Source organism: Monocercomonoides exilis, assembly GCF_001643675.1.
Source record: "Monocercomonoides exilis strain PA203 chromosome Unknown scaffold5-2102611, whole genome shotgun sequence".
NCBI classification, from domain to species: Eukaryota; Preaxostyla; order Oxymonadida; family Polymastigidae; genus Monocercomonoides; species Monocercomonoides exilis.
The window spans coordinates 1,449,389-1,475,973 of NW_027150550.1; the positions used below are offsets into that span (position 1 = coordinate 1,449,389).

Sequence of the window (26,585 nt, forward strand, 5' to 3'; positions counted from 1 at the left end):
ATAAGCATTGATTACTATTCAAAACATGTAAAGATAATCATTAGCAACGCAAGCCGATTCGCGTGCATGTCATGTGCAAAGCAATATCGATCATAAATCATTGACAAAAAAGGAAAAAATTGTATTAAGTTTTCGCATATTTAATTTGAAGGGAAATGCATTCTATTCTTTATTCGCATGCCACTAAAAGTTTTATGTCGAAGGTTCATTGTACCGCAAGATATCGCTCAATTAGAAATCCAACAAAGAATCAAATTAATTTTCCTCGAGAAGAACATTTTTGATTAATAATCTCAAAACGGTTCGATTAATAATAATAATAAGAAAAATTTGAAGTTGTGAGCATTATCGTATTTGCTCTGTTTTTAAATCACTTTTCCAATATGAAGTGATCCAGCCATAATGAAGTTTTAAAGCATTAAATAACTTTAGTAAATACACAGAAAAAGATAGTGCTTTGCAAGACGTTGGTTTAAATTTAAAATATAAATGAAGAAATAGTTTACATATGATAAATTATCCCCTAAAACAACATATCATCAGCATTAAATAAATGAAAAAGATTGAAGAATTTGAAGAAGAAAGACTCAAAATAAATGTAATTCAGAACGAAGAATAGCAAAAATAATTATGTAAATAAACTCCAATTTATGCCATTGCTTCTTCTTCTCCGATTTTGTTCATAGGATCTTCTTCGGACATACGATATTCCACAGCCTCTGCTTGCGCTTTTGTCTCAACCGCAGGCTCATTGTTTTGTTGAGATATGAGATGAATCTTCTCAATTTCCTTTGAAAGAACACGAACACACTGTAAAAAAATAACAAATAATCCCGTTTTTATTTCATTTGATAAATAAATAAATAAATAAATAATAAAAAGAAAGAAAGAAAGAAAGAAATATTTTCATACATCCGAAAATGACACAGTCTTCAAGCAATATGGATCAGCCTTGTCGAGCCACTTCTCAATTGCTTTTCCTTCTTCAATAAAATCTCGTTCTTCCTGCTTCTCCTTCTCCTCTTGCTTCTCCTTCTCTCTCTGCTCCTCTTCTCTTATCTGCCTCTTTGTCTTCTTCTTCTTGTCCTTTCCCCCGCTTTCCATCGCCTCCAGCCTCTCCCTCTCTTCCCTCTCTCTTTCCTCTGCTATCCGTTCTTTCCTCTTCCTCTCCTCTTTCATAGTTGACAGGATTTTCTCGCACAGCATCACAAACTCCGTCTCATCCACTCTTCCAATAGCCACAAACTCCTCTCCGCTTCCTGATGTTCCACTTTCTTCCTTTTCGCTTTCTTTCTTTTTCTTCGCTGCCTCCTCTTGAACTGACACAAACATTGTTCGGAACTCATGAAGAAGCTTGACATGCTCTGAGAGATGGAAGAATAAGACGATCTGTTCGTGTTAAAAACAAAACAAAACAAAACAAAAAAAAACAAAACAAAAAAAAAAAAAAAAAAAAGAGAGAGAGAGAGAGAGAGAGAGAGAGAGAGAATGAGAGAGAGAGAGAGAGAGAGAGAATGAGAGAGAGAGAGAGAGAGAGAGAGATAAATTTCAGTTTATTGAATTCATATGTAATATGTTCAGTTATCATTGAAAGTGATTCATAATATACATGAAAGATAAAAATATCAATAAATCAATCAAAGATTATGAACGATCATAATTATTATTTTAAAAAAGATAACACACTTTCCTAAGCTCCGAGTACAAGATCATCGGCGTCTGCTTCTTTCGCAGCATCGTCTTCTTCTCCTTGCGGGAAACTTGCAGTGTGTCCAGAAACAGAAACTCTTCTTCATTCGTCCTTCGCAGCTCTTCCTCCACTTCAGCCTCAATCAGCCTGGCAACACGAATCACAGCAGGCTCTTTCAACTGGCCAGAGGACGAAGGATCAGAAGAAGGATAACAAGAAGAAGATGACTGAGGAGAGGAAGAAGAAGAGGTGGAGGCAGTGTTGAGAGCGGGTGGATGATAGTAGTCATCTTCATCATCATCAGGGGGAATAGAAGCAGCAGCAGAAGAAGAACAATCAGAAGAAGAAGAAGAAGAAGGCGATGTGCAGAAAGTGGAGGTGGAGAAGAAAGCAGGTGTTGTGTAAGAAGAAGACGTTGTTGTTGTTGTGGTGGTATTCATAGCAGATGCGGTTGCATTCGAACGACGAGTCGAAGAAAGCGTCGTCGACATCATCATCAGCCTCTGTGTTGTCTCTGAAGCCGTCGGCCTTCTCCTCTTCCGCCTCAATTTCCCTTTCCCCGCACTTTCTCGAATGCTTCCGCTCATCCCAAACTCTTCTCTCCCTCCCAGTGACTCATCAAAAGCACCATCTGCTCCTTTTCTTCTGCCTGTTGAATCTTTGCCTTCATTCTTTCCATCAACACCGTCTTCTTCTTCATCTTCATCATCTTCATCGTCATCGTCATCATCAAACAGCATCGCAACCACACTTCTCCATATGTCCTCGCTGACTCTCCCCCTCTCGCTGATCATCTGCTTCTTCCTCGCCTCGATCTGCATCTCGTTCATATTCGGATATTTGCCCCTCAAAAACGACACTATCACACTCTGCATCGCTTTCTCCACATGCGCCTGCGTGTCAAAGTACTCCTCGTCGATCTCGTTCATCAGCGAATGCGCAAAGCAGTTCACCAGCGGAGACTCGGTGCGGTAGAGCTGCGCGTGATAGAGAATTGCGTTGTTCATGGCGATGATGAGAGAGGGAAGGCCATAGCGCATGTTCAGAAATGTGGACAGGTACTCTTCCATTGTCTCCCGCTTCAGATGCGCTGTGTCGCATTTCTGGTCGTATTTCTAATAATAACAATAACAATAATTAGAATAAAATGGAATTGATCGAAAATAGAGGATATTAGATGAGTTATTAGAATGAAGATAAACAGAATAATAATAATAATAATAATAATAATAAATGAGAGGAAATATTTCATATAATAAAAATCATAATGAAAAAAAGAAATAATTTTTTTTAAAACCTTTTTCGACTTCAGAATATCGTAAATGATGTCCTCCAGCTGCTTCAAATGCAGATGCTTCACTCCATTCTGCTGCCTCGACGACTGAGTCGACGAAAAAGCAGAAGTTTGACTCGAACTTGTCGCATTTCTGCTTCTGCTTGTGTTGACGAAAGGTGATTGTGTCTGTGAAGATGCACGGGATTTTGGTGATAGAAGACTGCTGTTCTTACCGCCGCTGTATCGTTTGCTCCGGTTCAGCTCATTTGCTGCTCCTTCTCCTCTTCCTTTCTCTTTGTCACCATCTTCGTCTTCGTCTTCTTCCTCATCTCCGTCTGCCTCAACATCAACACCGCAAAGCCTTTCTTTTTCCCTCAGTTCTTTCCGAAGACGCTGGTTTTCAGCCTTCAGAAGACGGATATCTTCAGCACGTGCAGCCTTTTTATCAATAGAAAAAAAAAATTTTTTTTTGTCAAACATTTGAAGAATTCAAAATTCAATAATAATTTTGCAATTGCACATAAATTCTTTAATAACTTTCAATAACAAAGCTAAGCAAACCGAATCGAATTGTGCTAATGACCGCTCGGAATCAGTCTTGCTGCATTCGCTATTTTGATTAAAATCTTAAATAAGAAAAAAATATAAATTCATATTCGGGGAAAAAAAATGAAAACATTCAGAAATAAATTCTTCCAACTTAGCAAAGGTATAAGCAAACCTTCAGCGAGCTTATAAAGTGCCGTTTCGAGTGGCAATATCGTGTCTTTGCTGCATTTCCCCTCTAAATTATCTGCTGTCGCCTTTTCATTTCCCAGCGAAGCAGCCGCACTGTCTTTGATTGCCAATCGAAAACCTGTATTTAAAATGGAATTATTAATTAAGAAATAAATTTTCAAGTAAATAAAATGAAATGATTCATACGGGATCGTAGGAGATGTTGCAATTCTTGGACTGCCACTACAGATAACGCTTTTCTTAATAATGGATCAACATCTTTGTGAAAAATCGAAAATGTCAATGAACAATATATGTTAGAAAGCAAAAAAATCTTCTAGCTTACCAGTTGAAATGGCTTTCCATTTTTGAGTTAGTTGATTTAAAGATTCTTGATATGACGAAATGTGTTTCTCTTTTTGCTCGTCTGAAAAAAGTAAAGAGGCATCAAGAAGATGGCGAAACTCCGAAATATTCTCTAAAGTTTGAAAATTTTAGCAAGAAAATAAAATATTTCAAAAATTAGCTAAAACATGCCTTCCACATCGCTTTGAGTTAAATAAGGTTGAACTTTAAATAATGATGTTATTCAAATTTGAGGTTGAATAAAGATAGATTTGCAAGCGAAAAATACAATATACCTTCTGCATTTTCTGAAACTACAGTTTGTTCAATTGGCAGAACGATTTCAATTCCGTCTTGGAGAAGTTGTTCTTTCACAATGTCAAATGATTCAAAACAATTTCCTCCAATGTTTATTTGCTTCAGAGCGGGGAACCCCTTCAAGCTCGGCAATGTTTGCAACTTGTTATTTGAAACATCAAGCGAAATAAGCATTGGGAAGGCCTTTAAAAGTGGAACTAAATCATCGATTGATTCGAGCCCTAATCCCGACAGCGCGATGTGAGTTGTTGTACTCTGATTCAATTTGAGAATAACATCCATGAGAACCGCACGAAGTTATTTGGATGCTTGAAAAAAGAAAAAAGAAATATCTTTAAATCAGATCGTAACCACAATTTCAGTCTTTAATTCATGTTCAAACTTATATTAAAAAAAGTATTATTATTACAATAAACAATGTATGACAATACTCATAAAAATAAAGGCTTAAAAAAATTCCTCGAAATCAAACATCATCAGCCAAATCCATTATCTTCTTTTGGTTTTGCATCCAACTCTCCAATACCTCAACGCCTAAACTTAATTCATCATCCTCTCTTTGCCTCAAAAAGTCATTGAATTTTAGCTCCTTCGCTTGCGGTGCGTCTCTCTCTATTATTCGCACTTTTGTGCTCGTTGCATTCGGCAGGCGAACATTTATAGAAAATAATGGGGCGCATTCATCATCAGCACGTAAAATTGGAGTAGAGGCAGAGAAAAACGAAGATGTGTCTGCAGAGCACTGAGAAAGTGGAGATTGCGGAGGGGTTTCAGAAAGGCTGGGAGACAGCAAATCCTGGTGAGATTGGGAACAAGCATGATCATCATTATCATCATTATCATCATTATCATTATCAGACGAAGAAGAAGGCTGCTGAATTTGCATTTGAGAAGGCGAGAAATGAGGTGAAAGCTGGCTCTGATTGGCATCTGCACCACAAGGCGAAGATGAAGATGAAGACGAAGACGAAGACGAAGGCAGGGCAAGTGAATGGAACGAAGGGGTACCTTCTCCGTAGAGTGAAATGTGTGCAGATGGCAAGCTCTCGTCAAACGCTGAGCAAAACGAGCTGTCCTCGTCAACATAGTCAGGTGCAGCATGAGAAGGCAGAGACGGCTGATAAGACGAAGACACAGAAAAATAGGCCGATTGAGACGTGGCTGAGCGGCGGGAGATTGAGAGTGCATCTGCTTGTGAGCTTCGAAACGCCTTGATTGATTCTTTTTCTCTTCTGATTGCTTCTCGTTGGCTGGGATGTGTCTTCACAGAAGATTGAGTGCTGATGTCACCATCTGATGAATGCTTGCTATCAAACGCATGAAAAGCAGACTGCGAAGAAGCAACAATGTTGGGAGTCGACGGCTTGCTCGACTCGGCCGAGCAGATCTGAGACTGAACATTAGATGGAAACTGTGTTTTTTGATTCTGGTTAGCTGAATTTGCATTCCCATGTGTATATCCATGTGCATCTCCATGTGTATATCCATGTCCTTGTGCGTGTGAGTGTGCCTGTGAAAGAACTGGAGGCTGCGCAGTGGGCGGAGCATATGTCCAGGAATACGGAGGATACGGCTGGGGCAGCCTTGAAGTGCCTTGGCTCTGCTCAGAAGAGACAGAAGAAACAGAGGAACAGTTGGAGTTAGCGTTTGAGTTGGCGATGAATGGAGGGAGCGAAGGAAGAGAAGCAGCTGAATGTGCAGAATGTGCAGAAGAGCAGCGGAGGCTACGGGCCGACAAATCATCGGCCTCTGAGAAAGCAGAGGAAAAGGAATCCGAATGCTGAAGTGAATGAGTTGAATGAGCAGAATGAATAGAAGGTTGCTTTTCCCTGGCTTCTGAAGCAAATTGCTGTGAAGTGTCTCCGTCTTCGCCATCGCTCTTTTCTTTCGCTTGCAATCTCTTTGCTGATTCCTTCTTTGCACGCCTCTTTCCATCGGAATCTGAACGTTTGTGCTTCGCAACTCCACCTCGTCCATTTCTCGTTGCTGATCTCTTCTCTTCTTTCATCTTCTCATTCACATTTTCCTCATTCTTCTCTTTCGCTCCTGTTTCTGTGTCTGTTCCCATTCCCATCTCCATTCCAGACTCCATTTCCTTCTCCTCCTCTTTCTCCTCTTTCTCCGCTCTCTTCCCCATCTCCATTCCATTCCCCATCTCCTCTTCCTCCACATCTCTGTCTGAATCGTTGTCCTCCTCATACATCGGCACAGTCATCGGCGTTATCGGCGTCTCCAGCGGCAGCTCCGGCGGCTGCGACGGAGGCGGCTGGGGGCGCGGGAGGAGGATGGTGGAGGCAAGCTTCGGAGAATGCGAAGGTGTTATTTGGATCTGCTGCACTTGCTGCGACGCGGAGAAAGTGCACTGCGAGTTGCGCGCACTGCCTGGCGCTGAAGAAGGCGCAGCTTCTGCATCAGAGGGGAATCCATCTTCTGCTTGAGACAATTCGTGTTTATTTCGTTTGCTCTTGCTCTTTTTGTGTGAAATGGATTCTCTTCTTCTTTCGACTCCTTGCAAGTCAAACAGCACACATCGGTCTGCTTTATCGCGAATGCTCACATCATCCTGAGCAGGTTTCAATGAATGATCGCTGACAGGAAAGCTGCCATTCTCTTCTTTCTCTTTTTCCTCCATTCCGTCTCTGTAAAACGACCTTGTTGTCTTCTGTTCACATTGCTCATATTGTTCATTGTCTTCTTCACTCTTCTCATTCCCTTCCTCCATTCCCTTCTGCTTCCCTATTTCCATTTTCCCCTCATCATCCGATGCAGTCAACCCCTTTTCTCCAGTTCTCTGCCTGCCCATCGATCCAGCTGACACAGAACATTGCAGTGAGCGTCTGTGTGATGTCTTTGAGCGTGTGGAAGAGGCCACCGGGAGCGACAGAAGAGAAGGCGGGTGCGACTCGTCCCGCTCAGCAGACTGCATCTGGCGCAGCTGCAGCGGAGGAATCACAGGCGCTGAGGTGGTTGAATGAAGTGAGTGCAGTGAGTGCGGTGATTGCATTGAATGACGCGAGAAAAGCGTTTCGTCTCTTTTCTCTGTCTCTTGTTTTTCTTGTGGAACAGCAGAAGACTTGCGGGTTTTCCTCGTTCGCTTTGAAGGAGTCTGTGACGCGGCTGTGTTGTGTGAATTCAGCGTTTCCCTTTCGACTGCAACGGAACGCTGCTCTTCCACAGACAGAATCTGCGGCGTCATCACATCTTGTCGCGGTTTCAGTGATTCTCTTTCTTCTTTTCCTTCTTTTCCTTCTTCTTCTTCGTCTTCTTCATTCCCTTGTGCTTCAAGCGCAGCTGGCTGCTGCGATGCCAAAGAAGTGACAGTGTGTCTTGTTCTGACTGAGCTCGGCGTCTGCATTCGGGCAGGCGTCAGGGGCTGTGGCTCAACCTGAGACAAACTGGGTGATTGAGAGCCAGCCAACAGTTCATTCTGTTGTTGTTGTTGTAGCAAATGTTGCTGCTGTTGGCTGAGCTGCTTCTGCATCTGCTCCATTTGCTCTCGTACCTGCTGCATCTGCTCTGTCATCATTCGGAAGAGCTCAGATTCTCTCATGTTGGCCTCCTCCTTCAGCGCCTTTTCGGCTTTGTCTTCTTTGGCAGTTTCCTGTTTGGACTCTTCTTCGAATTCTATTTTTCCTTCTTTCTCCTCTTTCTCCTCTTTCTCTGTTTTCACTTCTTTCTCTTTCTCTTCCTTTTCAATTTCAGCTGCTTTTTGACTCGAAACAGCATTCTTTGCTTCATTTCCCTCAAGTGGTGAAGTCGATGTTCCTGAAGAAATAACAGCGCTTTTCTTCTTTTTCTTCTTTTTCTTCATCAGCTGCCTCAACTCTTCCTTTCTTTTCCTTTCGTTTGCTTCTCTTATTTCTCGTTCTTGCCTTTCTTTCTCTTCTCTTTCTTTCTCCTCCTTCTCTTTCTCCTCCTTCTTTTTCCTTTCCAACTCCTCCTCCTCCTCCTCTCTCTTCCTTCTCATCTCGTATGCTTTCTTCTCCTGGTTCTTCTTCACCCACGCAATCTGCGCACCCTCAATAGCCTGCCTCAGCTGCTCCTCGTCTTTCTTCTTCAGCCCCCACACACTCCCTTGCTCCGCAGCCTTCGCCGCTGCATTCGTCGACTGATGCACCGAAATCTCAATCTTCACTTTCGGATTCAGCTGTATCGCAATCACACCTACAAGCGGATCGTCTTCTCCTTCGTTCTCGCGCCCAGCCTGGCTTGATTCGTCGGATTCTTCTCCTCTTTTGCCTGCAAACCTTCCTCCATATTGACTGTATTCCTTCTCTGACTCGACCTTTTTCACATTTTCTTTAAGAAGCCCGCCGCTTCCGCTGTGCAGTTGCTGCATCTGCTGCGACGTCAGAAACTGCCTCTGTTTAGTCTGCTGCGCTGGCAACGTATTCGAAAGCCTCAAAGGAGATGCAAGTGCCTGCGTGTTGGTGGAAGTGCTGTGCATCCTCTGTGTTTGCGCAAACTGCTTGCGAGGAGAAGGCAGTACGGTGAACGGCAAAGGAGATGCGGCCGCTGGAGAAGAAGGCGAATAAGACGTGTCAGACGAAGGAGAATGCGCTTGAATAGGACGCCTCGACAATGCGGACGGAGAAAGAGGAGAAAAACGAGAGCGCGACGGAGATTGCAATGAAGAGTGAGGAGCCTTAGTGATAATAGAAGCAGCATCATTTGAAGAGGAAATCGATGCTGGAGACGGAGACAATAGAGATGCAGAAGGTGATGCAGACTGAAATGAAGAAGGATAAGTTGGATGAAGTGAATGAATTCTCGATCCGTGCGGTTCATCAGAAACAGCTGCCATTGGGCGAGCAGGTGAGAATCGAAAAGCTTCGGTATCAGGAACAAATTGTGGAACAACGCGTCCACCTTCATGGACAAATCCTGTTAATGGCTTGTTTTGCAGTTGTTCGATATCTATAGGTTGTTTGCTTCCTGGTTGAGACAAGGATTTTAAGTGTTCTGCCATTTTTTCAGTTGTTAATTCAATTGATCGCTCCTCCATTGAAGAACCAATAAAACTATTTTCCTCATTTGAATTGGTAATAAATTGGTTTTCATCTTCATGAAGAAACGCATCATTCGTTTCTTCATTTTTTCTTTCACTTGATTCAAAACTTTGAATGTTCTTTTTTTTCTTCTTCTTTTTCTTTTTCTTTTTCTTTGTTTCTTCAAGATTATTAATGAATTTCTCTTCGTCTCCATTTCCATCACCATCATCGCCATCATTCCCGGGGACAGAATTATCTTTTCTGTTCTCAAAAAATGTGTGAGATTCTTTTTCATCACTTTGATTTCCTTCATGAACTACATTTTCTGAAGAATCTTCTTCATTCTTCGTTGATGCATTATCTTCTGCTTCGGTTTGCAGCTGATATTGCCTTGCAACATCTCCCACCATTAGAATTAAAAGACATGAAATTTTTTGTTGATAATTGTCCTGCTCAATGAATGTATGTTGAATATGGAATAAATTAAGCTGATTGAAAAGATAAAAATAAATCCCTTTCAAAATTTGCTTTTGGCATTGTGTTTTAAAAAACCAGTCAGCCACTGAGAATTTTGAAAAAGTGCAATCTGAAAAACGTTTTTTGAACGTTTGCCCATCATCGAGAATCATTATAAAACTCAAATTTTAATATATAATGAAAATGAGATTTGAAATATTTCTTCACAATTTGAAAATGTCGTTGATATACGCAATAAAATAAATTTTAATAATCTATAATGATCTCATGCATATTACTTTTTTTGGAAAAATATGATAAAAAATTCTAAAAAATAATATATTATTTCTATTTTTAGAAAATGTTTGAGTTTTTTTAAAAATAAAAGCGATTTAGCATAAGTTGCAGTTAATCAAATTGCAGTTTTGTCTTAAAACGAAAAAAATTGTTTTTGAAATGTTGATATTTCATTATACTCCAATAATTATTCAAAATCGAAAAACTTTCAACCAAAGTCGAAAAACTTTCAAACGAAATCGAAAATTATTATTCAAAGTTGGAAAACTTTCAACCAAAGTCGAAAAACTTTCAAACGAAATCGAAAATTATTATTCAAAGTTGGAAAACTTTCAACCAAAGTCGAAAAACTTTCAAACGAAATCGAAAATTATTATTCAAAGTTGGAAAACTTTCAACCAAAGTCGAAAAACTTTCAAACGAAATCGAAAATTATTATTCAAAGTTGGAAAACTTTCATTCAAAGTCGAAAGTTTTCATCCGAAGTCGAAAAAGTTTCATTCAAAGTCGAAAACTATTATTCAAAGTCGAAAAAGTTGCAAACGAAATCGAAAAACTTTCAAACAAAGTCGAAAGTTCGAAAAACTTCAAATTTTCAAAAAGATGACAAAAATTAATTCAAGTCAAAAAACATTGTTTTTGTTGAAATATCAATAACATTTATAATTATAATGATTTTTCATCTTTTTTCCGGTGTTTTTCTTTGCTTTCTTTTGACTAATTACAAATTTAAAATTATGAGAGAAATTTTGACATATTTTTATCTCATTTCAGTTGAAAGCACTCTTCTTCACAGAAAATTTACCATCGAAAAATTTTATTTTTTTTCCTATTTTATGAAGAATGAAGAATACATTATTGACTCTCTAATTTAATGTTTTTTCATCACAAACAACTCATTTCTTATTGAATGAAACAAATGTTCTAAGATGTGTTTTGAGTTTATTTTTGAATTAATTTTGGTTCGAAATCTTCATAATTTGCAGAAATCAACAATACAAACATTGCTCATAACATTTCCAAAAACAAAAGAATATTATTATCTTTTGTGGAATACTTTTTATTTAACGTTTATTTTTTTTGTGAAATTTTCGATTTTGATTGAAAGTTTTTCGACATTGAATTATTTTTGGTGTATTATTCAAAGTCGGAAAACTTTCATTCAAAGGCGAAAGTTCGAAATTATCAAAAATTTCTACAAGTTGACAAAAATCAAAAAAGTCAAAAAATTGTTATTGTAGAAATATCGATGATAATAGTAATTTAAATGATTTTTCATCTCTTTTCTGAAATATTTTTGTGCTTCCTTTTGTCCAATTGCAAAATTTAAATATGAGAGGAATTTAAACACATTTTATCTCATTTCTATTGTTTGTTCATTGCTTTTCAGAAGATTTGCTTAAAAAATTTTCTTGTTTCTGATTAACCAACTTGAAAGAAAATGATGAAAACAATATTTCGTCTCTTATTTCGTGTTTTATAAAACAAAATACTTATTTCTTATTAAACGAAACAAATATTTAGCGTTTCGTTTCGAGTTGATTTTTGAGTTTATTTTTGGTTTGAAACTGTCAAAATTCGCAGAAAACATATTCACAAATATTGTGAAAAATTTTTCTTTTTTAAAAGAATAAAAATTTTCTTTTCTTGAATGTCTTTTATTAAACATTTATTTTTCATAATTAAAATTTCGATTTCGATTGAAAGTTTTTCGACTTCGATTGAAAGTTTTTCGATTATGATTGAAAGCTTTTTGACTTTGAATAATTTTTGGTGTAATAGATGAACATCAAAATTAGCAGCTGATCTTTTTTCCTAAGAAAATGTTTTATTCTATCTTTGTATTTTTATTGAATCTTTAAACTGTGCTTTCTATTATTTTTTGCTTTTTTAAGAAACAGTATAAAAATAAAACCATTTAGAAACATTCTGCTTTTTTTAAAAATTTTTACAGGTTGTGTTTGTCAGAAAAATAAAATATATCAACTTTCATTTCACATTCACTAAAAAATTCGAAAAATTTTATTTTTCATTAGAAATTAATTTTATTGAAACACACTATTTGGAAAAATTAATTAGATTTGTGATAATTGTCATTTGAAACATTATCGAAAAGTGATCCAAACTCAAAATATATTTTTATTTGAAAATCAACATTGTTTTGTGTTATAGAGGAAGAGCAGGAACCATGCTTTATTCGAGTATTAGTGTCTTTATAATTATTTCCGCTCTGTTATGCACAGGAGATACCACTTGGAAAGGTGATGAATCCAAAAAGAACGATTTGCAGAAATATGGCATTAGAAGGCTAGAAAACATCTATGAGACATACAAAAATGTGCATTCCTCACACAATGTAAATGCAATCAATATGGTGAAATATAATGTGATGCAGGTTTTAGATTCATCAGGCTGGTTGACAAATACAGAAAAAAGCTCAAAACGATTGCCAGTGGATGCAGAAAGGGAATTTGATCATAACTCTGTTACAGATGCATTCAATGATGGCAAGAATGAGTGGAGCTGGATTTGCAGCAGGATGATGGTTCTGAACGCATCGTTGGCTGTTGAGCGAATAAAAATTGACCAAAGATGCACATCTGCCATTTCTGTGAGGAATGAATTGTCCACATTATCTGTAAGCGATTGCATCATAAATGCGGTGACAGAGACGGAATTATCTCCTTTTGATTCTGTTGGAGGAACAATAATATTGACGAATATTTCATTCCAAAGGACTTTTCGGAAGCAGGCATGGCCATCTCTTGTCTCAGCAAGCTCCTGCGCACAACCTTTGGCGGGAAGTGTTCATGTTTTGTGCTGCACATTTTCTTCGTTTTGTGCCTCGTTTGCGAATCCGTTCATTGGAGATGTCGATTTGTCATTTGCCTCAGCTTCTTTTTGCAGCTTCCACAACATTTCTGTTCAGAGCAGCAACAAAAACTTACCACAAAAGCATTCTTTGCAGGAGAGCAAAATGGAAGGCTGCACGGTCGCTGATTGTGTTTGCCCGTTTTATGGTGTTCTCATTTCTGGCTCTCGTGGATGTGGTTTTGGTTCATCAAACACTTCTTTCGTTCGTTCGAAAAACACCATCTCTCACCAAAACTTCACGAATGAAGCACAATCATTTTCAGAAGGAGAAATCAAATTTGAAGATTGCAGCTTCACCGAGTGCAGTGCTGTTCATGGTGGAGCAATAGCTGTAAATGAAAGTGCAAAGCTCACCGTTGACAAATGCACATTTTCCGAATGCACCGATACATTTGATGGCTATTATGGCTATGGAGGTGCTATTTTTAGCAATGGAAGTGACTGTAACATTGAAAATTCAATATTTAATTGTTGCAAAGGAACGGGAAATTTTCCTATCGGAGGAGCATTTACTCATATTACAAATAAATTTTCTCTGATAATTGGCTGTACATTTGAAAATTCTTCAGCAGCTTATGGAGGAAGCGTTGCATGGTTTACTGGAGGGTGCGGATCAATTTTCAACACTGTATTCAAAGGCAGTAAAGCATTAAAATGTTATGCTGGAACGGTATTTCTACAACATCTTAAAGTTGATTTTGTGATGTCAAATTGTTATTTATTAAATGGAGATTCCCAGCGTGGTGCAGGAGGATTTGATGTTTGCGAAAATGATAACAATAAGAACGCCAAAATCCAGTTTTGTCTGTTTGAAAACAATACGGTGCAGAATTTGATGCATGCAGCAGATATTTTTATTGGACCTGGATTTGGCTTGGATAATCACACAATTCAGATATTACAGAGTTTTACACTTTCAACAGCCCCAAGAAAAGTTGTGCAATGCAGTATATTTGCAGAGAGATGCGGAGATAAAGCTGTTCCATATGACTCATATCTGCCAACAGCTCAGCCAGAAATACACATCAGCAATTCTGGTAGAAATATGGACACTTGTGGAAGAACAGGATCAGAATGTCAAACAGTGGAATATGGAGTGACAAGATGGAATTCATATTTGGAGCAGAATGTTTTGATATCGAGTGAAGAATTCAAAGAAGATATGATTGGCATCGACTGGAGAAATATCGTTCTTGTCGGAGCAGAGAGCAACTCATCTGCAATAAAATGCAACGAAGCCTCGTCAAATGACTGCTTGATCTCCATCGGCAATGGTTCGCTGAATGCAAAGAGGATTCAATTTGTTTGTGTGTTCAACCAATCTGCAATTGCAGTCAGCTCCTCAGGCTCAGTTCAGTTGGAGCTGTGCAGTTTCACCAAAAGTCCCCAATCAGCACAGCCATCAATAAAATCCCTGATTCAGGTTGATGAAGGCTCTTTAATGATGGAAATTGTGAATGTCTCTGGATTTGGATTTTCGCAAAGCTGTGTAATTGCTTTGTCAGATTGCAAGACTGTCTCTCTTGCCAATGCTTCATTCTGGGATGTTGAGAGCGAGCAGAATGGCGGATGCATGAATGCAGTGTGGAGCGAAAGAGCAGAGGATGGCTGCAGTGCTTCAATAAGCGGATGCACTTTTGAGCATTGTGTTGTTTCTGGTGATGGAAATGGAGGTGGGGCTCTGTTCCTCTCGCTGCCAAACACATCCTCAGCAACAATTTCGGAATGCTCCTTCGAAGAATGCGAGGCGCCTTTCGATTCGCAAGTGGGATTCGGGGGAGGGATCTTTCTGAATCTTGAGCACTCGGATGCAGCATTTGCCGTCATAAATCCTTCTTTTTCATCAGAAAAGCCAAACAAAGCGAAGCATGGAAACGACTTGTTTGTTCAATCGCCAGACCTGAAGGAATCGATCACGAACGAAACGCTTCCTTTTGCTTATGCGCTTGGGCATAGCTCCTTTGATGATTTGCGCGGGTTCCATGGAAATGATCACGAGCATTCGATTCCGTTGATTCTGTTTCTGGAGGAAGTTGGAAGCACAGTCCATGCGGGAAGCAACAATGGTGCTGATACTGTGGTGTGTGGATTCTCGGATTATCCGTGCCAATCGGTTGATTATTGCGTGGAGAGGCTGACAGAATTGAGTGCAAAGACAATAGCTATCGTAAAATCAGCAACATTCAAAAACGAAATGATATTACATGATATTAACTTGAGATCGTCGAACGCTTCAAAAGCGGAAATCGTTTGCTCCAAGTCGCTGAATGCTGTGACTGGAAAAGTGATGGCAGCCACGGGGAATGTGTCCATCGAGCTAATCCGCTTTTTATTGCCGTCTTCGTTCGATGCTGAGATAGAAGCGTTGATATTCTTGACTTCTGAGAGCAACATGTCACTGACAAAGTGCATATTTGGTGTGCAAATGGGAGAGCCCAGCCAGATAAGTTATTGGCTGTTTCAAATCTGCGGAGGGATACTCAATATTGATGACTGCCAGATTGATTCAGATTGCCTCTGCCAGTCGCCTATCGCAGCGAGAGGGAATGGCGCAGCAGCTCCGACAGTTATCTCTCTTAAAGTGAATGGATTTATCCTTTGCGATTATCCTCTGATTCATGTTATCGCATCGTCAACATCCAAACTATTGAATGATGGTGCGACGAGTGACGAGGTTATCTCTCTTTCCCAATGCTCTTTTGAAGGGATAACAAATGGCAATGCAAATAGCGCTGTGTTGATTTCGTCCTCAATTTCGAGCCATGTGGAGTGCTTGCATTGGAATGTCACGAATGCCAAAGGCGCTGAGAGCATGGAAGGAGGCGCAATGAAAGTTGTTGTTGAAGCACAAGGGCAATTTACGATGGAAAATGCCACATTCACGAAATGCTGCGCAGAGTGTGAAACAGGTGGAAAAGGAGGAGGGGTCTATTTCGACTGCTCGGCTTCCAATGCATTCTCCTTCCAGCAGATAGCCTTCGATCAGTGCTCTGCAAAACATGGGAAAAACATGTTCTTTCTTTCGTCAGACCTGAATGCTTCCATCACAAAGCAGACATTGGCATTTGAAGTCAGCGAGACAGCGGGAGATAAAAATCTGTTTGTGGGGAACGACAGCACGAAGACAAACTTCGATCTTTGCCGATTTCTGATTGGATTTGCTTCTCAAGAAATCCATCTCAGCAAGAACAGCGGGTGGGATGTTCTGCGGTGTGGGAGTGCGGAAGAGCCGTGTGCAACAATGGAGTTTGGGCAGAACCATTTTCGTGCTTTGGATGAGCCAGCGCAACCTCCCATGAACACTTTTCTGATCGTCGATGAAGCTCAGGTGAACAGCGAGGTCGATATTTCAAACGTCACTGTGACTTCAGTTGATACCAAGTCTCGCCCTGCCCTGACTTTTGGAGCAGCCATCTCGCCTCAGGCAGGAAAAGAAGAAGAAAGCGATTCTGTGCTGACAAACACCGGCACGTGCACCCTTGTTAACATTGAGATCTGCTGCGGGGATGGATCTGAATGGAAGCAGACGAAGCTGATAAGCACAGCTGGCAGCGCTTTTGCAGCTCAAAGCTGCTCGTTTGCCAGCGCTTCTGATGCAGCCATTCCTTATTGTGTTGTTGCCTGCTTGTCGGGAACATGCGAAATATCATTCTGCTCGTTCCAATCCATCAAATGCAAAAGTCACATTCTGATGGCATCTCATGAGAGCAGCATTGACTTGACGAATGTCTCGATGAGCAGCATGGAACTGATGGGCAAAAGCATTGTGACAGTGTTGGTGCAGACCGAGTGGGGAGGCGAGTCGCAGAGATTGAATGAAGGTGACAGTCCAACAGTGCAACTGAAATGCTGCACGCTCCATTCGCTTCTCCAAAATGCTCCATCTGAGCCCTCCATCATCAGCTGCACTGGCAGCGAGCCTTGCAGCGTGTCTGTGCAAAACACATCGATGAAGAACTGTGGAAGCAGCGAAAGCGAGAAAGGTGGAGGAATGATCGTGAGCCTGAGCGAAGGAGGCTTTTTCGAGTGCCGTTTTTCGGCTGTCTCGGAGTGTTTCTGCTCAGAAAGTGGAAGAGGAGGCGCAATATTCCTGGATTGCTCATCTATCGCGAGCGATGGTCCTTTGCCGTTCCTCTTGGAAAACACAACTTTCATGAACAACAAGGCGCTCACAGGACGAGACCTGTATGTGAGATGCACGAATATCAAATCTCAAATCAGCATTGAGCTCTTCCAGCTCGACTTCAGACCTCCGTTTGTTCGGGATCTTGCAATGTGGGGATGCACCGCACAGAATTATTATGACGAGGAAGATTTGTTGGAGCTGATTGTTGTGTATCAGAGCGAGACAATATTTGCGTCTTCTTCAGCTGACAACTCCTCTGACACGCTCCAGTGTGGTGCAATCAGCGGGCCATGCTCTTCGTTGAATGTTGCTTTGTCACACATCATTCCCTCTGCTTACAGCAATTTGCTGATTGACAAAAACGCGCTGGTGTCTGGCGAAGCAAGTGCGCATGATGTGACGATCAAGTCGCTGGAGCAAGAAAGCGACAAAGGGGTGCTCCACCTGAACTGTTTCATCGAGAGCAAGACTGGCTGTCTCGTTGCATGTTCGTCGAGAGTGAAAGTGGAGTTTCTGACGATTCTGTTTGGGAATGCTTTTTCTTCTTCTCATTCCAGCTTAATATCGCTTGCTGATGGCAACTTGTCGATTGCAGACACAATCTTTGCTCAAGAAGCTTCTGGTGGAGGATCTGGAATTGAACTGAATTGCTCGATTGTTGAAATGAGCGGTGGAAGATTGACGATGTCTGACTGCACTTTTGCTGGCCTCCGTCTCAGTTCTTCATGTCTGGTAGCAAGTCGTGGGGAATATTTCTCGTGTGCATTTCTGAATTTCACAGATGTTATTTCTGGAGTGCTGATGGATTTCCACGATCTGGCAAAGCTGTCCATGCAGCAGGTGCATGCATCCAATTGCAGCGCTCAGCGATCAGGCCTCATTCTTCGCAACTGCAAAGACTGTCAGCTCCAGAACATTCAGATGAGAGGCACTCGGAGCGGATCAAACATGATTGTGCTTTCCTCAGATGGTTCGGGAGGGCATTCAAACATCCAGGGCAATCATTTGGAATTCGATGATGCTCGCGTTTCAAGTGAATCGTTGGTTTCTGTTGAATGCCAAGATTCAGATGTTGAGATGAATTTCTTGGCTGTTTCAAACGCAGTGCTTGGGGATGGGTGCGCAGTGAGAGTGACATCGAATGCTTCGGCATTCCATTTGAAGCAGTCATCATTTCAAAACATAACCCGAGATTCGCTTGGCCCGTGCTGCTTGGCTGCTTCGTCTTCGTCTTTGTTGCTGGAATTGGAGAACTGCTCGAACAAAAAGTGTGCTTCGCGATCTGAAAAAGGGAGCATTGCAGCATTGGCAGATTTGGCAGATGCTTGCATGTCTTCGTGTGCGTTTGACGGAGCAGCAAGCGCGTCAGAGTTGAGAGCGAACGATGAGCGATCAGAAGAGCTGTGCCAGTGGAGCGGATCGATGGTTGATCTTCAGAATTGCACAGGAAGGATAATAGACACGAGCATTGCCAACTCGTCGAAAGGAGGGCTGTCTGTGTCAGGTGGAAGCATTTCCATTCAATTTGGATTGTTTGCCAACAACAGCCCGAATGCAGCAGGCTATCCATCCATGAGGAACAACATCGTCTGTTCAGACCATGCGCTGCTGAACATTCAAAGTCTGAAAGGCGGGGATGGTTTAAAAGAGAACTCATCACTTTGGGTTTTGAACTTGGGATGCAGTCTCTCTGGAATTGTTTCAGAAAGAGCCTCTCCGTTCTTCATTCCGCAGCTGGTTTCAGTGAAGTCTCATCAGCAAGGCAACACTCTTGCGATTGATCTCGCTGGCTCCTTGCTCCTGCCATGTGGCTTGTCCCTCCAGGTTGATTCCTTCGATGGCTCGGTTCACAATCTGCAGGTGTATCCGCTGCAAGCAGAAGAGTTTGCAAGTGAAACAGAGATTCACACAGCCATTCCAGCCTCAATTGTTACAACTGCATCTGAGGCAACAGAAGTGTCTGTGAAGATCTTGTTTGGAGGGGCTGAATCTCCAGCCTCAACTGATTCATTCATTCTGAAGAACAGAAGCGAGATTGAGCCAAAAGGAGATGAAAGAATTGTTGAAGGAGGAAAAGAAGAAAAATCGATATGGCCTATAATTGTAATTATTGTGTGCACTGTTTGTATAATACTGCTTGTAGTCATTGTTGTTTTGGCTGTAAGATGGAGAAGAGCAAAGAATGAGAATAAAGATCTGAGAGAGATTGTGAATGACTCTGTGAAGAAGGATCCGAAGCTGATTGAAATGACGACAATGGAGATGTCACCTGAAGCGCAGTGGCGAAGAGCGGAGAAGGAGGCAGAGAAGAAGAATGATGAGAGGTTTAAGAAGAGAGTGTTTGAGAAAAGTTTGGGGCACTCCGAGTCATCAGAGCATTTGCTGAGTGAAAGTGGTTCCACTGAATATATTTTGGAGAGAGATTCAGACAAGATTCCTGATTGGGCATTGGAAAAGGTTGATGAGAAAGAAGATGATGATGAAGAGACAAGAAAGAGAACTCCATCGCCATCCATCTCATCTACTTCAACGACCGATTCTGATTCAACTTTTGTTCGAACAGAGAGTCTGTGCCCAACCACTTCATCAATGTCGAACTTGGTGGATGCAATGGCTTGCTCATCCCCTCATGAAAAGCTGATTGTGGATCTGAGGGATTCGCTGTTCATGCTTCTTCATGGAAAGAATGAGAAAAAGGAGATGGCGATTGGTACTCTGCAAGAAAGAGAGCAGACAGCTGCCCAGGTCTTGTTCTGGGTTGCTAATCTCTCACTTCACTCGTTTGATGAAATGGACAATCCACTTCAGTCGTTTGCCAATCTAAGTCCTCACATTGTGTTGTTCTCGGAGCATATGGTGATCTGCATTGCGATGCACTCTGATTGTTCTTCTGATGATTCAGATTCAGATTCATCATCTGTTTTTTCGTGCTCGTCTGACTGCTCGACTGTGAGTGATGATGATAGAAACTCCCTTCCTTCATCAGCGTTTGAGGATGACGAGGACAATCGATATGAGTGCATGCGGTGGAAGGCGCCGGAGCTGCTGATGAACAAGAAGATGGGAGCAACAAAAGAATCAGTGTCATTTTCGATTGGGATGATGCTGTGGGAGTGTCTGACACTGGAGATCCCATTTGATGAGTATGAGGGAGAAGTGGCAGGGCAGAAGATTGTGAATGGAGAGAGGCCGAGTGTGGATGGCGTGATAGAGTCGAATCTTGCAGAAGCAGTAGAGGGGTGCTGGGCAGGGGAAAGCGAAGCCAGGCCGAGTGTTGTTGAGCTGAAGAGGGTGTTTATTCAGCACTTCCCGAAAGAGGCGATGGTTATGACGGTGTCAGATGCGATCGACTTTGCAACGTGAAGAAGTGGAGTGGGATGGGAGGTGGCTGCCTGGAAAGAGAATGTGGGTGATGTGGAGAAGAGTTTGTTGGGGAACTGCGAATTGGGGAAATGAGAATTGAAATCGAAGAGTTGTTCTGGTTGATGGAGGTTGTGCGAGAGACTGATTAAAGGGATTCGCTCAATGTTAGAAAATGTATTGTGTGTGGTTTTGGTATCGCCAATACTTGTAATTCAAATATTTATATCTTTTTATTGACTTTTTAATTCATACATGCATTTCCATTTCACGCTTTCTGTTATTAAGAGACAATTTCAATGCATCATATTTTGTTCTGTGTATTCAACTTTCAAGTTTAATGATAATTGTGCTTTTGAGCACATTTAAAACTTTTTTGCTTTATCCGTCGTTGTTTTACAAGATTTTTCTTTTTTGTTTTATATATCATCACCTGTTTGAAGCACCACTTTGTGAGAATTGCCTCTGGCTATCTCTTTTTTGTTCTGCTTTTCCATTCATATGTGTAATTCCAAAATGTTGAATTTTTTCATTTGTGCACGATTTCTCTGATATGCTTTATAATCATAATTTTTCAAACACCATTGATTTTTAATCATTAAAATTTGTTTCTTCTGAGTTTGTTATTTTTCGTTGTTATAAATATAAGTTTTTGAAAGGGGAAAACTGAATAAAAACACCATCAGTCTTTTAAATATATGCTTATTTTGAAAAATGCTTGAATAAAAAATTGCTTGTCAAAATGAAAACAAGAAAAATATCTTTGAACTCAAAAAAATTCGCTTAAAGTTCGCTCGATAAAAAAGCAGATTAGAGAGGAAATGGTCGACTTGTCCATTTTTGACAGGAGAAAAAAATATTTCCATCCATTTTAAAAAAGTCACTGTGTAATTTCACAATCCATCAATTATCATAATAAAATCCAAGATTCAAAATGTGCTCGTTCTGCATTCCAATCTGCTCTCTTTTCTTGCTTTTAATGGCGATTCCGGTTTATTTGGAAAGCATGGCTCGAGCTGAAAAAGAGAATTAGCTAAAATAGTATGTGTTCCATACTGAAAAATTAATTGTTACTGAGCGAAAGGCTTCTCAGCAAGAGGAATTAACTCAACCAGTCCATCAGTATTATCTACCAGACAATAATGTTTTTTATCTCTGCTTCGGAAATTGAAGTTGCAGTTACTGGTTCGCACTGCACTATTTCAACCCATCCTCCCTTTGCACCTCCGCCAACGCCGAATCTTAGCAGGCGTGGAATTTCTTTGAAAACAACAGGCTCTTTGACTCCATCAACAGAAAAAGTGAGCGTTCTCGAAGTCATATCCACTTCCAACCCAACTTCGTTCTCATCCTTCCAACATCCAATAAATTGATTAAACTTTCCTCTGTGTGCAACACCCTCATTTGCATACCACGCAATAGATTTATCGTCAGCTCCTAAACAGAAACTATACTTTTGCTTCCAATCCCCTTCGCATATGCCAATCACAGGAATCCACAAACACCCCTCAGACAGCATTCCATGCGTCTTTATCACAAATCTCCAGCAACCAGAAGAAATAGCATTTCCAGTCAAAACTGTTGCACCATCATTTTCTATCCAACTAACTTTATTTCCTTCAACACGAATGTAATTCGGAGTTTCTGATGAAGAAAAACCGAATTTCACGCTTGTAACATGTGAGTCAGAATCAGATTGCCGAGTAAAACTTATTGCAGAAGGAGGGGTGCATGCCAGCATCTGACGTTGCAAAGAAATTGAAGAAAGAGAAGAAGAAGAGGAGGAGGAAGATGGAGAAGAAGAGGAAGAAGACGAAGATGGATGAGGAAAAAAAGAAGAAAAGAATGAAGCTGATGTCGATGCTGATGCAACTTGCGGATCATTCGCCCATCGGATTTTTGTGTCAAGCTTGTTCGATTTTTCAGTTTCTTGAATGAAATATTCGAGCACATCAAGCTGAGCACTCTGCCAAAAGCCTCCAAGTCCAACAGCAAAACAAACATTTTCTGGAATATTACTTATATAAATAGATTGCCTTCGTTTTTTGATATAGAATGCAGCTGTGTGCTCATCTGCATTGATTTCAATTGCCACTGGTTCATCAAAAGCGAACGGGTTAACACTGCCAACATAATTATTGTTGACAACAACAGCTCCATCCATTCGAAGTCCCAACGAACCGGGAATTTTCCCAAGTTCTTCGATTTCTGTGAACTTCGTCGCTCTGTGAGTGATCGGAATGGCTGGCATCCTGCACAGCGAAGAATCAACAATCCCAATAATTGGAGGCAGGTGGCCAGGTTTCTGAGCATTGCGACTGAAGATAACAGAAAAATGCCATATTCCACTGCGAATAATACGCTTTGCGTTCAGCCACACGCGCTTCTCCCTTCCGCATATAACGTGCAGGCGATCATCATCCACAGCAAGCCCATCAACACGCGGATAGTCAAATCTCGCGAGAGACTCGTCCATTGCAAACACGACAGGGCAGTCTCTCTCAGACACACAGCCAAATGCCGATGAAGGTAACTTTTCGAATCGGATGATTGTTGCTTGCGAACCTTCCTTTCCCATCTTCACGCCCAGTTGTACAGCTGGTGGCAAATCAGTGAAATAAACAGGCTGACGAATGCCTCTGTTAAAAAAACACATTCTCCGCATATTCATGTCGACTTCCACACCAATTACACATATTATTCTTCCTGTGCTGTCATTATGCTCTGTTTCAAACGGTTCGTTTCCACTTATAATGTTGCTCTTTCCAACGGCAACACCTCCATTTGACGTATAGCTACAGGAATTGATATCATCGCCAAAACAATTCAAGTCTGTCAGCCCAATTCGAGGAATCCCAGCAATTCCGATGCCAATCATCTCCCCTTCGTCAAAATCGCAATCACATTCTTGTTCTTTTTTTGTTGTGTCTTCTGAGGTCGTACCGTCAGCAGTTGAGCTGCCACAAGCTGCATCTGGCCAGCCAAGCTCCACCTCAAGACGCCAAATGCCTTCGATGATGACCATTTGCGTGACAGCCATTCCAGGCTGAGTCTTTTTCCAGAGAACAGTCGATTCATCAATACTCAGCGCTTCAATTAGTCCTTCTTCGCTGGGGCGAGCAAACGTCTTCAAGCACATATCACCTCCCCAAGTCATTGGCTCGTCGCTCTCTTCTGGCTGAAATTTCGAGAAAATACATCTTTTGAATCTGGCGATTTCGACCTTGTCGCCTTTCATGAAGAGACCAACACCCAGCACAATCTGAGAAGGAATGTTTGTAAAATAAACTGGATGCCTTTCTTTGTTGCTGTAAAAGCACAGCCTTCTCTTGTTCATGTCAATTTCCATCTCAACTGTTCCGTCGTCTGACCATTTTATGCCTTTAGCATTGCTTTTTCTGTTTTCGTACCACACGTCTCCATTTTGGAACAATGCCACAGAATTCGCATCTCTTCCAAAAGGTTCAGAAGAACTTAACTGAGGCAAGAAAAGTGACGCTCCAACAAACGGCATCAACTTATTTCTTTCGGAGCTCTTTCTCTGAACTTTGAACTTCACACGCCAGATACCCTTTGTTATCACCAGCTTTGTGGTGATCATTCGGAATATAGACTCATTCCACAAGGCTGTCGTGCGCTTCCCATCGAGTGCAACATACTCTGCATCTTCCTTTGAAACAGAAAAATACAAATTTTGTTCTTCGCTTCTTGTTGTCTGTGTTGAGAGAGAGCGGGTGTAAGTTGAAAGGGCTCGATTGAAAAATCCATGGTCTCGAATAGCCTGCTCTAATTGCACTCGTTTGAAATGCTCCAGTTTGTACAAGAACAGAAGCTGCTTATACCTGTCTGAGCTGTTTGGTTTAGAATAAGCACAAGGAAAAATATTATTGTTTTGAATTGTTATTAACAAGCAACTTAAAAAATAGAGAAAACTGAAGAACCTCTTTTCTTCTTCTGTTATGTTTGGTCTTGCTGGAATAACAAAATTCCTTCGTTTTATATGTTCGTTGATAATGGGCAATGAGATAAGTTTGTCTGTCGTAGGCCTTTCACTTTCCTCCTATAAAAAATTGATAAGTTCATTTCATTTATTCATTTTGATATTCACTTTGAATTCAAACTTTCTGAATCATTGAGCAAATCATGTCATAAATTTCGTCGCAATAGCAGCTGGGGATTCTTTTAATTTCGTAGGGCTCACTGTTAAGGGATGTTTCTTTTTGAATGATTTGATCCAACGGACGATAATATGAACACATTTCATATGCCACAATTCCCAACGAAAATATGTCACTTTTGAAGGAAAATTTTCCTTTGAATCTAACTTCTGGTGATGCATAAAATCTATTTGCATTTTGAAAAAATAAATTTTTTGAATGAAAAAATTAAAAATCAATAATTTTTCAAATTGATTTCACACACGCAAGAGAGAAAATCATGAAAAGAAGTAAGTTAAGCAATGAAACTTCAACAAAATTTACCATAAAATGCGACATACTTTGTGCCATTTCGTGTTCGAACATAACTTTCTCCTTGAGCAAGTTGAGTGACTAATCCGAAATCTCCAAGTTTAACTCTTCCACCGTGACACAGCAAAATGTTGCATGCCTTTAAATCGCGATGAACCACATTTTTGATATGCAAAAAATGCAGGCCTAAAAGAATTTGGCAAAAGTAATCCAAAAATAAATCTTGAGGCATTCTCTTTTTCTTATATTTTTCGATTTCTTGTGACAAATCACCATGAGAGCAATATTCCATAAGCATGAATAAATAGTTTTTATTATCCGCATCGGGGCGAACATATACCCGTTCAACATTCACGAGATAAGGACTTTTCAGCATTTGAGAAAAATATATTTCGCATTGCTGTTCCTTAGTGAGGCACCCACTGTCCAGCTTCATCCTTTTTAATGCTCTAAAAACTCCATCTTCGGATTTGTGTTTGACACGATAAACCTCACCATAGGATCCATGTCCAATCTCTTTCACAATCTCAACTTAAATAATGAATTCACAGTGAAAAAAAATGATGATAATAAGAAATATAAAATGCAAACAATCGTCAAACTGAAAAGGAGAAGGCTGAATGATTTCTTCCATTCTTTCTCGGAAAATTTCAAAATAAAAAAAAATATTGGTGATCTACCTATTAATTAAATTTTCGAATAACTTTCTTGCATATAGAACAAAATTTTTTGCTTTATGAAATTTGTTCCACACAGTTCTTTCAAAGATTTTTTTCGATTTTTATATTTTCATATTTAATATTGCACGATCATGGAAGAATAATTTCCATACGATTGCAGAAAAAGTTTGGATCAAATCATAGAATTTTTCAAAAATGAAAGAATTCTGTCCCATTTTGAAAAGAAATATAATTATCAATATGAAGATCTTTTTGCAGTTATCGTTCAAAAAGGTGTATTCAAAAAATTACTTTCTTTCCCATTTTCTGTAATTGTTTTTCATCAGATTTCAAAAACCTCATGAATTGTTCAAATTTGTTTTTCTTGAAATTCAAAATTAATCACTTTGAGTGTTTCTGAACAAAAAAATGTTTGGAACAAACTGATCACTGGCTGAGAATCAGAGTGTGCAAAAAATTTAACGCTATTTCATTATTGGTGAAAAGGATGAGAAAATGTATTGGTGATTCAATTTTTTTTCGCCAACATAGAAATTTCTAATATTTCCAAATAAATTCCTCATGATTGAATTTTGGATATTTTCAGATGCTTTCACCTCAAACAGTAAATTTATTTAAAATTCAAACAATTTTTTAATTTTCAATGTAAATTTATTTGAAACGTTCCTTTTGTTTAATTTTCAGTAGAAAATGAAAAAAGAGTATTTTCATCAAATTATCTTTCCAACTCTCCATGATTCACAATCATGGAAACAAATGCTTTTCAATATCATTGTTTCCATGATTGTGAATCATGGAGAGTTGGAAAGATAATTTGATGAAAATACTCTTTTTTCATTTTCTACTGAAAATTAAACAAAAGGAACGTTTCAAATAAATTTACATTGAAAATTAAAAAATTGTTTGAATTTTAAATAAATTTACTGTTTGAGGTGAAAGCATCTGAAAATATCCAAAATTCAATCATGAGGAATTTATTTGGAAAT

General features: G+C 40.0%; 3 protein-coding genes across 3 annotated transcripts; 1 reads left to right on the plus strand and 2 right to left on the minus strand.

Annotated features, from left to right (window-relative positions):
* Positions 1 to 119: 119 nt before the first annotated feature.
* Positions 120 to 9,747, minus strand: MONOS_11141 (uncharacterized protein; the record flags this gene model as incomplete). Its single annotated transcript, XM_067863649.1, has 11 exons — positions 120 to 810; positions 913 to 1,389; positions 1,687 to 2,805; positions 2,988 to 3,404; positions 3,528 to 3,592; positions 3,688 to 3,822; positions 3,891 to 3,962; positions 4,030 to 4,159; positions 4,228 to 4,253; positions 4,325 to 4,601; positions 4,873 to 9,747. The coding sequence occupies 11 exons, from the start codon at positions 9,745 to 9,747 to the stop codon at positions 649 to 651; spliced, it is 7,755 nt and encodes a 2,584-aa protein (XP_067734372.1). The 3' UTR covers positions 120 to 648.
* A 2,714-nt stretch (positions 9,748 to 12,461) lies between these two features.
* Positions 12,462 to 21,142, plus strand: MONOS_11142 (uncharacterized protein; the record flags this gene model as incomplete). The annotated part of the gene is made up of 1 exon (XM_067863650.1): positions 12,462 to 21,142. The coding sequence occupies one exon, from the start codon at positions 12,462 to 12,464 to the stop codon at positions 20,451 to 20,453; it is 7,992 nt and encodes a 2,663-aa protein (XP_067734373.1). The 3' UTR covers positions 20,454 to 21,142.
* Positions 21,137 to 25,585, minus strand: MONOS_11143 (putative serine/threonine-protein kinase Nek2). Its single transcript, XM_067863651.1, has 5 exons — positions 25,511 to 25,585; positions 24,949 to 25,450; positions 24,572 to 24,794; positions 24,392 to 24,510; positions 21,137 to 24,301 (listed from the first exon to the last, which is right to left on the minus strand). The coding sequence occupies exons 1-5, from the start codon at positions 25,551 to 25,553 to the stop codon at positions 21,580 to 21,582; spliced, it is 3,609 nt and encodes a 1,202-aa protein (XP_067734374.1). The 5' UTR covers positions 25,554 to 25,585; the 3' UTR covers positions 21,137 to 21,579.
* Positions 25,586 to 26,585: the final 1,000 nt, after the last annotated feature.

Excerpts from the sequence above, each read along its gene's own strand:
- MONOS_11143 (XM_067863651.1), bottom strand. The coding sequence starts at position 25,553 with ATGGAAGAAATCATTCAGCCTTCTCCTTTTCAGTTTGACGATT. Across the intron at positions 25,451-25,510 it reads TCCTTTTCAGTTTGACGATT|TTGAGATTGTGAAAGAGATT; the intron begins GTTTGCATTTTA and ends TCATTATTTAAG. Across the intron at positions 24,302-24,391 it reads ATAACAGAAGAAGAAAAGAG|CTCAGACAGGTATAAGCAGC; the intron begins GTTCTTCAGTTT and ends TAAACCAAACAG.